General features: G+C 42.4%; 1 protein-coding gene across 3 annotated transcripts in view; it reads left to right on the top strand.

The window, feature by feature from the left end:
* Positions 1-760: 760 nt before the first annotated feature.
* LOC105911834 (radixin) overlaps positions 761-14,431 on the top strand; it is a 36,037-nt gene continuing 22,366 nt past the window's right edge. Inside the window, exons 1-3 of one of the 3 annotated variants that reach the window (XM_031558440.1) lie at positions 761-974; positions 3,826-3,928; positions 14,220-14,303. In XM_031558440.1, the coding sequence (XP_031414300.1) occupies positions 3,917-3,928; positions 14,220-14,303 (96 nt within the window). In that variant the 5' untranslated portion in view covers positions 761-974; positions 3,826-3,916. Of the gene's footprint in view, positions 975-1,003; positions 1,049-3,825; positions 3,929-14,219; positions 14,304-14,431 lie in introns of those variants that run through there. The other 2 variants (XM_012840682.2, XM_031558439.2) reach the window with 2 other exon arrangements.

The raw sequence follows: 14,431 nt of genomic DNA, 5'->3' as shown, positions 1-14,431 counted from the left end.
TACTGGCTGGGAGAAAGATACATGTTTTTTTTACTCATATACAATGTGAACCTAATTAGCAAAAACACCAGATTCAGAAAGAGGTTTAATTCAAAAATAAAACATGTAGTCCTAACTGTTTACCAAATACATTCAAGTGAATGCGGTGTTTTTTCTTTTTTTTTTTTCAAAGAAAAATTCAAATAGAAATTTTTAAAATTTCCGAAAAGTTCTTATATAGAGAACATGTGCAATGAGCATGGTACATCGCTGTCATGAGCTCCTAAATAGGCTGAGAAGGTAAGTCTGGGGTTTATGAGGTGAAGAAGATGCAACAGACAGATGTAAGGCAGACTTCGGGAATCAGCTCCTTGTCACCTTTCAGGTCAAGCCAGGGCAGTCAAAGTCCTACTGTCTCTAGTACAGTCAGAGCCCGTCTATTACAAATTATCTGGTACAGTGCATAGGTTACCTCAAGTTTTTATAAGGTGCATTTATCTTTTTCGTCAGGAACTAGGACATGATCCACGTGAAGGTGTTGTCAGTCAACTCTCAATTTAGTAAGCCTCGTCCCTACACCTCATATACAATCTGGACCATCCAGTGTCTAGTTCAGTGGCTTGTTATTTTTTCGCTTTTTTGTAACTTTAACTTTCTTTTTGAATGATCATCCGTATTAACCAAAAAGATAACAATGTCGCAGAGGGGCGCGCTCACACCCCTTCTCATCTATCAATTGAACCACGCCTCGCTCTGACTCCCATGATGACGGCCATATTGGTTGCCTCACAAGCTCTCCTTTCGTAGATACTAACAAGTTAGGTCTTCTTCAGTCTGGTCTTTGCCGTTATCACAGCGTGGAGGCGTACGACAGTGGTAGTTCAACAGATATTGTAGCCTACTGACTGTTTCTTTTTCTAAATAAGACGTCACTTCAATAACGGTGGACCTAGGGAATTTGCATATCTGTTATAACACGCAGTCCTTCCTCCGAGGTGAGTTTTGCCCGTTGTCTCTTTCAGGTGGCTTCTCAAGCTTTTCGGCTTCAGTGGGATATGTCTGGTGTTAGGTACTTAGCTAACGTTATTATTTGAGTTAGCAGTTTTTTTCATTGAGACTCACTTCGTATTGCGTCCTTCTTGCGATTACCCTTTATATAGTAGTGTAAATGCCTTTTTAATCTCATGGTTGAATAACTAAATCGTATTAACATAGGAGGGTTAGCATACCGAACGTTAACGTTAGTTTCCAATAAGCGGGACTGCATGTGCGGTAGCGTCACGTTTCAATGAAAAAAATAAGCGGTAGCAGGCTAATTTGTGGTTCTCTAAGTAGCTGCATTTAAAGTCCGTTTTATTTTTAGACGCAATGTTTACGCTTTACTGCAACTTGTTGTCAGGGTTTATTAATACATGTGATGATGTTAACTTGGTCTGTGTGAAATTATAAAAAGGCAAAATAACCTACCTGCTTAGCATATATAGAGTGCGTCAAGATAAAGTTTGCGGAATTCCATGTGGCTAGTTTTGAGTAACGTTACATGCATCGCAATACTGTTAGCTTGTTAGCTCTCATTAATATAAATGTAGTAAGTTAACAAGTCATCAACCCAAATGAAAACTATGGATAACGTCGGTTGTTATGGAATTCAGTGGTCGGACTGAATATTTAAGGGGCAGTTAGTTAAACTCGTAAATTACACGTTATAACTCATTATCATTACACCTTAGACAATGTTAGCCGATTGCTAATTAGAGGTGCGTGAAACTAGACGTGGAGCGGAAAAGCAGTTGGTTGTCTCACGTTAGGAGAAGCGTTATTGTCCCGGCCTTGATAGGGAATGAATGGGTTTATGTAGCGGTGGGAACATAGCAGCATGCCCTTGTTGCTAACGTTACTGGTACTCTGATGTCGGTTCCTGCGGCAACTAACGTTACTTGATGTTACCCTATTCAGCTAACCTTTTGCTTTTTTAGCTACGATAAATAAGTGAATCCACTAAGAAAACAGTCCAACTTAACTGATGTATTGAGCAAAACTTGGAGGTAGGGACTATGGCTACATTAGTCCGAGAGAGGTTTGTAACGCTAGCTACATCGCTTTCATCTCTTAAGGGATGAGGCTGGTATCAAGCAACCAGGACTTAATGATTTAACATGAACCTACCTTAAATTAAATAGTTTCTTGTATTCTTGGAGACTCAATGGCAAATCACATTGGATCGTTAAATATTTTAACATTTATGGGAATAGGCCTCCTAGCATTCGTTGACTGAGGACGTCAGGTTATACAAATTGTTTTCATGTACTGCAGGTCACTGTAATCACTTATATGCAGAAACCTAGTCAAATATTTTTGAGCTTGTATAAACGCACGCTACAGCACTTATTTGTGTTGGGGCACTGTTGACTCAGCATTTGCATTTAGCACGTAAACTGTGACGCGCCAGTAGCACTAACTATAATGCTGGAACTGCAAGGTTTACCATTAACAGTAACGTTACTCGGGGAAAACGAGTTTGAGACTACTGCAAAAGTAACCTTTCGGTACGACTTATTGCCACAAACGCTTATAGAGAGGAATAAACGAAAGCAGCTTGGACAACCTCTGTTTCATAATATGCACAAGGCCTGCATCTCGCTGTACCCGTCTAAACAAGACTTATCTTTCAGAGTCGATCTGCAAACTCTTATTTTTCTTTGTGACCAAACCATTGCATAAGATAATACTCGATGGAACCGCTGATGTGTATTTACTCCTTTGCGACACTAAAATAGTCAGTGTAGACCTAGTGTCTTGGGGTCATGTCCTTCAAAATAAATGCCTTCAATTGTTGGCTGTTTTCTTCATAAGCAAACTATATTTACTCAAGTTCACTAAGAGCTTCACTTCCACTAACTTGAAAGCCAGGTGTAAATTGGGTTTTTAGGAAGTACAGGTCAACTTCTACTTTTGGTTACCCTGTGCTCCAGAGTCGTTGATGGTGTGCAGTTGTATTAAAGTATCAAATTGGCAGGTGAAGGAAACACTGCTGATTGATTGTGTGTTCACATAACTGGCAGCAGGAGCAGTAGTTGGAACCCATAGGGTCAAACCCATGTGTCTTTTAAAGAGTCGGGTTACAGTTGTGCACTGAAGCATGACCAGTGTGCCAGTTCAGTTTAAAATCATGGCTCTTCCCAAGCAGTGTTGGGAAGCAGGACAAACTTGGATGTTTCTGATTGCTCATTCTGTCAGTATTGAAGATGAAGCTGGAGTTGTTGAGGTTTAAGTACTGTGTGGTAATCAACCATAATTGGAGTCCAAGTTCAAGAGTGTATCTTTCGTGGAGTACGCATATCTGCTATAGTTACTTGATACCTGGCTAATGGACCAGCCTCGGAGTAGAGGCTTGGGCTAGCCCTACACCAGCACTACATTATAAATGTTTAATAATAATTACTCACAAAAAAATCATCTTACTTTGGGGATTCAATCCCATAATAATCTCATTAAAAATGCTTTACCTTATTGGTTGTATTGGTCTTTTGTGGTCAAGTCTTGATGTTAGTTATGTAGGATATGAACTTCTTCTGAAGATCATGAGTATGTTGTTAACCTTGCTACCTTGATGATGGCCCTCTCGCCTCTAAATCGTTCTGAAACTTTCTGTTTGATTTTTATCTAATCCTGAAAGGGCATTACCCTGTTATTTTCAGAAATAGAATTATGAACCAGTTGATGAAATATGTAGTCTTCCTGTAGTGTTGCCAAAATAACAATAATACTGTAATGCTCAGACGCTGTTAACATTGTGAGCGTGTGTTCAGAAGTTCTTATGATTGCTGGATTTCTATCCTTCCCTAGGCCTGCTGCATTCAGCTTGTGCTATCCTGTGACACAAGACTAGGTCTTTTATTTCTGCGGAGATAAGGGGACAGGAGGAGAGGAGGCAGAGATGCCAAAACCGGTAAGACCAAATGTCCCTTCCTCTTATTAACATTTTGCCAATGCTTTTTTACTTAATGTCTTAACAATAGTCTAGTGATTCAAAGTATCAGACTGGTTTGCTTCACATGGGAATTATGTGTTTACCCTTCAAAGTCAAACATCTCTCTCTCTCAAACACCTCAGTGCACACACATGTGTACACACACACAAATACACACACACCCCCACACACAAATACACACACACCCCCACACACAAATACACACACACAAATACACACAGGCTCTGTTTCCACTTGGTTTTAAAATGCATCTTGGGCGATCTGATCACAAGTGGACAACTGAGACACATCGCCATTTACCTCTGTGCCTATTACGCGTCTTCAAGGTGTCCAGCTGACCACTTGTGTTCAGATTTCGTTACTGCCTACGGGGACTCCTCAGGACACGTTAGCATTTACACTACAAAAGATATGCAGTGAACCACTCTTGTTTGAGTGAATGGATCACAATGCGCCTTCGTGGTCATTTACACTTGTATTTAGCGCTGCCCACTTGTGATCAGATCGCCCAAAATGCATTTTCCAAGTGGAAACAAGGCCACAAAGATCATTGACGTCAACATGCACATTGGTTTTGGTAGCCGTACACGGCGCAATCCTTTACTCTCCTGATGCCTTGAAACCACTTTGAGAGAGAGCAAAACACAGGGGCTGTACAGGATTGGGCTTGCCTGTTACTTCCTCATGAAATACTCACACTCTCGTGTCACCCACGACAAACAGATGTGCTTTGTTTGTAGTCTTTTGTCGCAATCAGTTAATGTCCACACCGGTTTAGTCAGTGGCGTGTAAAGGCATTAAAATCAAATTTTCCTGAAAGGGGTTGAAACATTTATGGTAATGATTTTTTTTGCCTGAAAGCCTTGAGGAAATTAACTCTCAAAGGTTAAACCAACACATTTGTAGCTATTGAAAATGGTGAGATAATGCTAAGATAAGGTAAGCCCTAGAGATAAGGGGTCTGAGAGTGCTGATAGTTGCTGATAACAAAGATTGCTATTGCCGTGTCTAATGATAACATGAACAGTTAAATGCGCCATTTTGTTCACTGGACTGAACGGAAGGCTGTGAAATGCCTATTTTACCTACCTGCCGTCTAAGTTCCCCATGCCTGGTCATACATGCAACATCCTATTTTATGTACTGGAATATTCTGTACAAGAAAATGCTGAGACTGATTAAAAGCATCTTGTCATTTTGCATTTGCCCATTAGAAGCTCATTGGCTAGTTACAACTCTTATGTGAAGTGCAGAAATACGATCCCAGCATCAGAGTGTGTTGATATTGGATACCCTGTTCCTCATGGTTAATAATGGCTATGCAAGTTCTGATTGTTGTATTGATCATTTAATAGAAAGGTCTGTTAGCATCTTCTCAACAATTGATGGTTCAGTGATGAAATTAACTACACACTGTGTGTGTGTCTGTCGATTGTGATTATATTCTGTTTTGTTGCAGAGGCCTTTCAGTGGTTAGCGGTAGTTCATACTGTGAAGGCATTGCTTTATTCAGTTGACAGCGGGACCGCCTGTCACCCTGCCGCCTGCTTCCTCTAGTACTGGCTGTGCGTGTGTGTGTGTGTGTGGGGGGGGGTGGGGCTCAGTATGACCCAAAGGCCCCCCACAGGAAGAGGCCCTACAGGCATCCTTGTGCGTGCCTGTTTTTGTTTGCACAGAAAGAGGTGGAGTGTGTATGTGGTCCTGTGTGTGAGACAGGGCCCCCTATAAACCTAAGGACTGCATCAACATCCTGTGGAAGAATGGAAGTAAGAGTGCGAGATTATGTGTGTGTGGAATTTGAAATGTAGTGTTTCACCCTTCTCCAGATATGTGTGCCTTGACATCGTGTAGTAAGTGGTATAAGTGTGCCTATATGAGTTTAGAGGACATTTAGAGGAGGTCATTCCTGCATAATTTCATAGCAGCAAGTGGAGTGGTGTTGGACCAATACAAAATAATGCATGAGATGACATAATTGTAATTAAATGACTGTTGGGGAAGCGTTACCACTGACACATAAATGAGTAGGAGAGCTGCCCGGTGGTTGCGATCATCCATTTAGTAATTATTTCTATCATTCTGAGACTATTGTAAGTAGTCACCCCAACTGCCATTACAACTGTGCTGCTGAATATCTGCTTTAAGGATGTCAAATTTAACACAGAAAGCAATAGTCTGTCAGTTTTGTGTGTGTGCAACAAGCACGTCAAAGACCATGTGTGTTTCTGTTTCTTCTTTTCAATGTTGTTCTGTCAGTGGACCAGTAGGCCTGAATATAGGAGGTATTTTTGGTTGCAACACGTACTTGAAAGACAGTATGAAACAGATGGGCTTCTTATATAGCCTTTTCAAGGCGGGAATGTTGCGCCTTTATTCCGCCTTGCGCATGGAATGGGGGGGTCATTGTTGTTCCACCTTTAAGCCAGCAGTGGAGGTTGTCACTAGCCTGGGTGCCAGAACGACTTAGCCCCGCCCACAACATTTGAGGTTGGGAAGTTCGGTCTGGCATTGCTCCGTTGGGGAGAAACTGTGTCCAAACAAAAAATTGTTCGGACCAATCAAATGGTCAGGGTGGGCTTTATACGATGATGATCAGTAATGTAATCAACCACGTCACCAAAGAGCGCTTGGGTTGAATTTGTTTTCAACAAACATGGCTGCCGCTGGAGAGTTGAGATGTGTAGAGTCTGTTTTAGACTGTTCATCGACAGCGCATTCATTTTGAAAGAGGAACAGAGAAACGCGATCAAGGCATTTGTCGATCAAAAAGATGATTTTGCTGTCCTTCCTACGGGATTCGGTAAAAGTTTAATTTATCAGCTGGCCCCGATGACATACTATGTTGCTCTGATTGGTTGTAGGTCTATCCAATTGAGGCATTTGTTTTTTTTTTCCTGGTTCGGTTGAAACGCGCCCCATAATCACAGCCCAATGGAGCAGTATCAGACTCATATTCTGACTAGAATTATGAGTATGACAACGTCGGGCTAGGTTGTCTCAGAACCAGATCGACATCTGTGTAAAAGAGAGCTGGCATGAGGGGATAAGGGTGTGACAGCCTAGCAGCTAACCAAAACCAAGCAAAACCACCATGTTGTCAGAAGACTCAAATCCTCTTTGAAATAACCCATTTATCAAATCCAACATGATGCAAACCAACTTAGCTTGAGTCTGAACATAGACACTGCTTGCAAGAGCCTGCCGACACCGAGTTCACCCATCATTTTTCTCCCTCTGTTTAGTTCAGTGTAAACAAGTGAAGACGGTATAATGAGGGGTCCTCTTAATGGCAGTATAGCGGGGTCTCTGTTTAAAGGGGGCTAGAGAGAGGGAGAGCTGGTTAATGAGCCAGATAGGGTAGCTGCCCTTAGTCCTGTTGGAGGATTAGGGTATATTGGGGGCAGGGATGGTCTGTCTGAGGTCTCCCAACAAAGCCCCTGTTAAACGGCTTACCAACAAACAGCTGCACATTTAATTAAGGAGTGTCTGTGAGGAGCAAAAACAAATACACTTGCAGATTCAGAGATCTTTCTACTTGAAGTCTTGTATCTTGCCTGGAAACATTAATGAGGCCCTATGATTTCCATGATGCAGAAAACGTCAATGGAATTGCGGAATTCGATAAGAAAAATGGTAATTGCGGATGAATGTGTAATTGTGCGGAATTTGACGTTTTCCAATAAAATGACAAGAGACATTTGATTGCATTAAAGGCCACGTTTATGCCCACATAAGTGACACAGGCACGTCAAAGATGTTGTCAGAGACCGCTAGCCAAAGTCAACGATACAACAACTTGGTAAATCTCATATCAACCTCCTACGTTCCTTGGTTTTAAAATAAAAAGTTTGATACGTTGATAGTGAACAAACACATCCCTATGCACTGTGAACTGATCAGGAAACATGGTTACTCGTTCTAGACTGACACAGGAGACTTCCTTGATTTCATAAGGCCCTACATTAAGACGCAGATGTATGTGTGCACACACCTGACACCTCACCGCACATGACTCTAAACTAAATATACTTTGCCACTGACTGCAAAGGTAAACTGCGCACGCACACGCACACACACAGTCGAGACTACTCCTTAGATGACATGACGAGTTGCATTTTGGAACAAGGCCAAAGCCAAGAGGTCACCACAGGGTCCAGCGGGGCAGAGATCACACTAATTCTGTCCACTTACTTAACCTGTCCTACCCTCCAGTCTACACATGTTCATTCACCTTAACGCCGTCGCCATTTTCCTCTTCCCTACTTGCACATATCTTGCATAGCCTACCCTTTCTCTCCCTGAGGGATGTCGGGCAAACAGACTAAAATTATCCATGCCCCAGTCAAAGAATCTCACGTGCAGTGGGAAATAGAGCAGGTATGCTACAGCTCTGCAAGACCCCTCTGTTCATCTCCCAAAACAGGATGTAGTTAACTGTAAAATAGCCGATCACACACATTTATTTTGCCCTAAGCTCGGTGTAGTCAGATACACACACCTTCATCAACAAACACAAATGCTCTGGTGCGTACGTACAGGTACGAGCGTACAAGCCTGTGCGTGTGCACACATAATATGCAATACCCCGGCACTCAAGTAGCACAACATTGTCTTGCATGAAGTTGTGCTCAATACATACTTAAAAAGCTCTCTTAAACTCAATTGTGCAACTGTTAAGACATACGCAGAAAGCACACTTGCCACACATTGACACGCTAATCTCACTTAATCGTTTGGTTGTTTTTGTGGACCTTAATAGACTCTGGGTCACAACCAAGGCCATGTCAACAGCAGTGTAGCAGTATTACTAGTTTATGATTTTGAGCTTTTTCAGAGTCGTCTTTGATTCACAGACCCTGCTGGCTCACTGTCACTGGAAAGTGGAGAGTTTGAAAAGTGCAGCTCTTGGCTTGTTCTCATGTCCCTGTTTATTGGCCTTCCCTTCCCCCCACCTCTCTCCACACCTTGCCTTTTGGTGGAAGGAAGAGATTAAAGAAAGGAGAGCTTTTTTTCCCCCTGCCGCACTCCATCAAGCCAATTCAGGAAGACGCTGGTGTTCTGCCCCCGCCCCCAACATACACGTACACAAACACATGCAGAAGAAATATATAGTGGTGAAATAGTCATTCATCTTTTACATGTTCTAGCAAACCTGAACAGTATGCTCTTGAACTGCAAGAGACACAGTAGTAAAATTGCACATATTCCTGCACTTCACCTTGGTATTCTCTGTATTGAAAGATCTCTCTCTCTCACACACACTCACACTCACACACACACACACACACACACACACACAAACAAACTCTCACTGCACAGCTTAAAGGCCCACACATGGTGTGTTTACTTAGGCGTACGGCTACGCTCAGGATGAGGCATCTGCTGTCTGGGGTAAAGGTTAAATATAAGGGCAGTGAGGTCCTACGCGAAATGCATTGGAGTTCATACAACCCACCAGTACCACTGTTACCAGCCTTTTGTAACATCTGTGTAAATGATGGCTTATTTGCGTACCGATGGGGAGGAAAATTTAAAAAAATCACAAAGGGAAGGGGTTATACAGAGATCTGTGTGTGTGTCTTCTGTGCCCGTCATCCTACCGGATGAGACTTGGGCAGCTGGTCAGTGCCCCCTAGCCTTGGGGACACAGAAAATTGAGCCCTGCCATGAAAAAGCTTGTCTGTCTTTTTGTTTGAAGTGTAGTGGCCGCATACCGTGATGAGGTAAATTGTGATGTTCAAGCAGCCTTTTTTTTTCAAGCCTAGGCTTAAGCATCACCTTATCTTAATCAAGTTTGTGGTCTTTGGCCTAGTTTTAGGAGTACGAACTTATTTTGGCATCATTGAGGTGTTTGTGTTCAGTCTTTTTCACCTTTCCCCTCTGTTGTACAATGATGCTCCTAGCTGTAATTGGTTCTGGCTGGTATTCTAAGGCTAATCATTTGTTGCATGTGGCAGTCTTACATTTGTTGTGTCGCCTCTAGATGCAATAGCACTTTTGTCTTAATTGTATGTTTGTTTTAGCTATTCACTCCCTTTTCCCTGCTTCTTATGTGTTTATTTTGAGCTGCGCAGCTTTTGGAGAACCTGAGCAGAAATTAATCTGGGATCCATGACCTCCTGTCTTGATGGTTCATATATGTTCTACCCAGTGTGTCTGTAAACTATTAAGCATGGGGGCAAGTCCATCAATAGGTGAACATGGACTAATCAAAAAATTACTGTATAAAATATTTATATTTAACTGATGTACTAACAGAGCCTGATAGTGATGAATTTGATCCACGAGGCCTCTCCTATATAGAGGATATAGAGGGGTGGGTATGTCTCTGTGTGTGGGTACATTGTGAGTGCAGCCTCTGCTGTTTTATACCTGATGAGTGAAATCTCATAATTGTCCTATTCATTATTTCCATATTTGTGTCCATGTCTTGGCTGGTTAGGCTACTGCAATTGACATGCTGTTTGTTTTAAATGAGGCCTACTTGAATGCTACATGCCAATGTTGTTTTTTGTAATGTTCAGATTTGCTTAATAAATAGAATATGTTGAAGTACACAGGATTTATTGATTTGCTTTTGGTATCGAATTGGGAGTTGAGAATCGTGGAATTTCACCGGTTTTGGTATCAATTACAACATTTTCTAGTAGTTTAACATGCCTAACCTTTAGTAAGGCAATTGTGAAACGCACAAACAAATCATGATAGAAGGCTAAGCAATAAATGAATTGATGTTTTGGTAACTGATACTTCATGTGGACTAGACCTTTTTCCCCCCCAATAATTACATTTAATATTAGAACTCTTCATAAATATTAGAACCATTTAGAACTTATATACTTAACTCTGTCAGCCCAAGCTACAAGCAGAGATATGTAAAGTGTTTGTTTGTTTATTGTAAGTGGACAAGTTGTAACGCCAACCACTCGCACGCAAGGCACTTTCACGCCAGGCACTGTAATACCAGGCACACTACATTTATGCCATTACTGGAAAAATAAACCACCATTTGTTTGTAACATCAGTCAACCTCCAAATCTCCACCACAGCAGAGCTTTAGCGCATAGCTAAAGACGAATTGACATTTTTTTTTTTTTTTTTTTTTTTTTTTCTCCATGTCCAGTATAGTTAGCCAGATGGCTTGAAACTTGGCAGCTGTACAATAATGTTTGATGTTACAAATTGGAGGGTTTGTGACAGTCATGGCTCATTCACCCTCGTGATCTTGTGATGGCTTTTAGGGATGTATGTTTCTTAGCGATCAACTAGTTTGTGTCACATTTCATATATTTTGAATGTCATCCCATTTCACTTCATCCAATAGTGCTCTATGGCTTTGAGTGTGTTGCCACTTTGAAATATTATATTGAAGATTTTTGTTTGAAAATTGATTCATGATTTAACATGCAACATTTTTCAAGCTTCATAAAGTAAAACAATGTGGGGCTGTTTGGTTACTAACTGCTGTTTAGAAACACTGAATAAGGAATTGGCCAAATATTTTGAATACAAGGTGTGTGTGTGTTTGCGCGCGCATTCTTGTGTCTCTCTCACTGGAGAGCGTGTGTGCTGCTTCGATGAACCACACTGGCATGTCTGAGGAAGTGAGCTGGCACGCTGCACTTGATCTCAAGGCGGCAATTCCTTTTTCACTTTGATTCAGTTAAGAAATGGCAAAAATCTGCTACCTGCTATATACGTGTGTGTATATATGTATGTATATTTGATATACTTCCAATGAGCATTCATTCAGTGCCCTCATATTTGTCTTGTTCACCTAATTAAAATGCATTAGTGGCATTGTTTAGAGCGAGTGTTTAGAAAGAGACTGGTTGTTTGGAATCATATGATTGAACACCTGTCATGTGAAGATCTTCCAGGATGACCCACTGGAATTTCCAATTTTTCATTTTTCATCATTTTTTTTTTCTACATCCTTAACTGACCCACAAAGGCCAGGTCTACAAGCACTTAGAAACTCTACCCAAGTATTAAGACTTGTAAGTAAAGGAGAGGTCTATTTATGGCAACGGCAGCACACAGGCCAACATAAGTTGAGAGGAACCTGAGCATGTAAAATGGAGGTGCCCATTAAATGAAAGCCCCAGTTGTAGCATCCAGCCTTTTGTCTGTGTGTGTGTTAACAAGTCTTTATTTTCCCTCTTTTACTTTCCTTCTCACTCACACTCTCTTAGTGATTCTCACATGAATAGACCCATGCATACAGCCAGTGTTATTAGAGGGAGAGATGTTGCATGTTTTAGAGTTGTAGATTATGTATGCAAGAGTGACACCAGCATGCACTCAGAGAGGGAGAAATCCTCTCTCGGTTGCAAGTGCTCAGCCTGTTCGATTTCACTGCATGCAAGACATTTCAGTAGCAAAAGGTCTCTGCTGTGCATGTTTTATGTGACTGCGAAAGGGGCTGGAAGAGGAGAGACCGAAATAGGCCCTGAAGAGTGAGGCAGTGAGCGGGACTAAAAGAGGGAGAATGTGGGATACGTTGTGTAGGTTTCATGAGTAATTAATGATTGAGGTAGAGAAAGGGGAAAGGAAAGCGGGGCTGGATACAGGAGACTGAGGCAGAGAAACACAGCTGAAACTCTACACTCCAACACCAGCTGCTGGGATCAACTTTCCTCACTGTGTGTGTGTGTGTGTGTGAGAGAGAGAGATGGGGCTACCAAGAGAGCATGCATGCTTTTTAGCATTGCACACAGAGACGTGATCGCTTGTCTCTCTCTGTGTGTGTGTGTGTGTGGCTGTGTTGCATAAGTTGGTTGATTCAGTTAGTTGAGAGATTTTAGAGTAATGTGTGTGGCATTCATGTCCTGTCTACTAGGTTCAGGGTTAAGGACCAACTGTGGATCTTTTTGTGTCTGTGCTTTCCAGCTTTCATGTAGTCATCTGTGTATGGAATGAATTATCGGTGTCTAAGTGTGTGTGGTGGCACGGGGCAAGCTTAAGTGTACCCTGTGGTCTCTTGCACACACTGTGTGTGTGTGTGTGTGTGTGCCATGTGCACAATGCCAGCTCTGAGCAGGGCTGCATCCAATGGGTGAGTCTCAGCAGCTGCTCCTCCTCAGCACAGGAGAAACAGGGAGAGGGAGATTGGAGACGTGCCTGGAAGTTGAGCGTTTGCCCTTTGAGAGAACTGAAAGGCCTGAAAGTGTTCCCTGGCTCACGCTCTCACTCGGCGAGCAAATGTGACACACACTGCAGTGTCCGACAGTCTTTCCCTTCCCACTCTTGCACATTGTATATGTCTGCATTGTCTTGTCTTGACTTACTCTGACCTTCCTTGTTTCACCCCCTCCTTTTTTCCTCAGCAATCTCCCACACCTTGCTTGCCCTGGTTTTCTTGTGAAAAGCTTTTTCTTGAAGTACACAAGAGCGAACATGTGTTAACACACATACACTCACTTCCAACGCAAAAAGATTTTAGTTTGGTTGCCTAGAGGGAGCAGACTTGTCGCGAGGCTTTTATCTGCATGTCAGGCTGCAGGCCCAACAGTCTGATGCCTGAGAGGAATGCAGGGTGCATTATTCAGTCACCCCTGGACTCTCCCTCCTGGCACACCTCTCTGGCTCTGCAGGGCTCCATCACAGCATTGCAGATCAGTATGGAGTCTGCTCGCGGCGTATCGGGTTACGCAATGTCATCCACACCGGCACAGTCACCCCAGCCAAAATGTACAGAGCCCCAGTGTCTGTGGTGCGGACCTCGTTCTATCATAGTTTCTTGGCCGCATACACATCAGGGTTTGCTGCATTATCAAACGCATACAAAAACAAGAGGGATGCCGAAACCGCAAGGGGGTTGTTTTTGCAGAGGAAGGCGTTAAAGTTTCATGCTCTCAGTCCTAGTGATGTTTCTCGGGTTTCTGAACTCTTGAGCTGTACAGGATTGTGCCTTTTGAAGTTGAAATCTGTCTCTGAGTTGTAAAACAATATTAACTGTTCTTATTGAAATATTTTTTCCACAGTTTTGAATCCATTTTGCTGGGTTTAATTTTCAGGACGAGGTCTAAATGTGGGTTCTATTAAAAGTTATTTGGTGTAGTTTTCTCAGTTGCTAACTGTTAACGGAAGAGAGAATATGAAAAAAGCCCTCCGGTCTCCTCTATCGAACTGAAAACTTTGAGTGGTGCCTGGCCATGTATATCAACTTTATGTTAAAGCTGTAGCCCGTTGCTTAGGACTGTGGTCAATATAACACTGTCTTTCTCCCTCCCACCTTTTTTTGCAGATCAATGTCAGGGTTACTACGATGGATGCGGAGCTGGAGTTTGCCATCCAGCCAAACACCACAGGCAAACAGCTCTTCGATCAGGTAGGTTCCTGTGGGGTGGGTCATGGAGATCTTTGTCTTATTTTGCCTGAGACCTGAGCAGCTGGAGAAGCAGCAGCTGTTGCAGCAACAGCAGGTTCATGGACTGCATGCCTATATGGTTCTTTTTT

This window comes from Clupea harengus, chromosome 21 (assembly GCF_900700415.2).
Source record: "Clupea harengus chromosome 21, Ch_v2.0.2, whole genome shotgun sequence".
Classification (NCBI taxonomy): Eukaryota; Metazoa; Chordata; class Actinopteri; order Clupeiformes; family Clupeidae; genus Clupea; species Clupea harengus.
The sequence above is the reverse complement of the archived record's forward strand: the minus strand, read 5'-3'. Positions and strand labels throughout refer to the sequence as shown.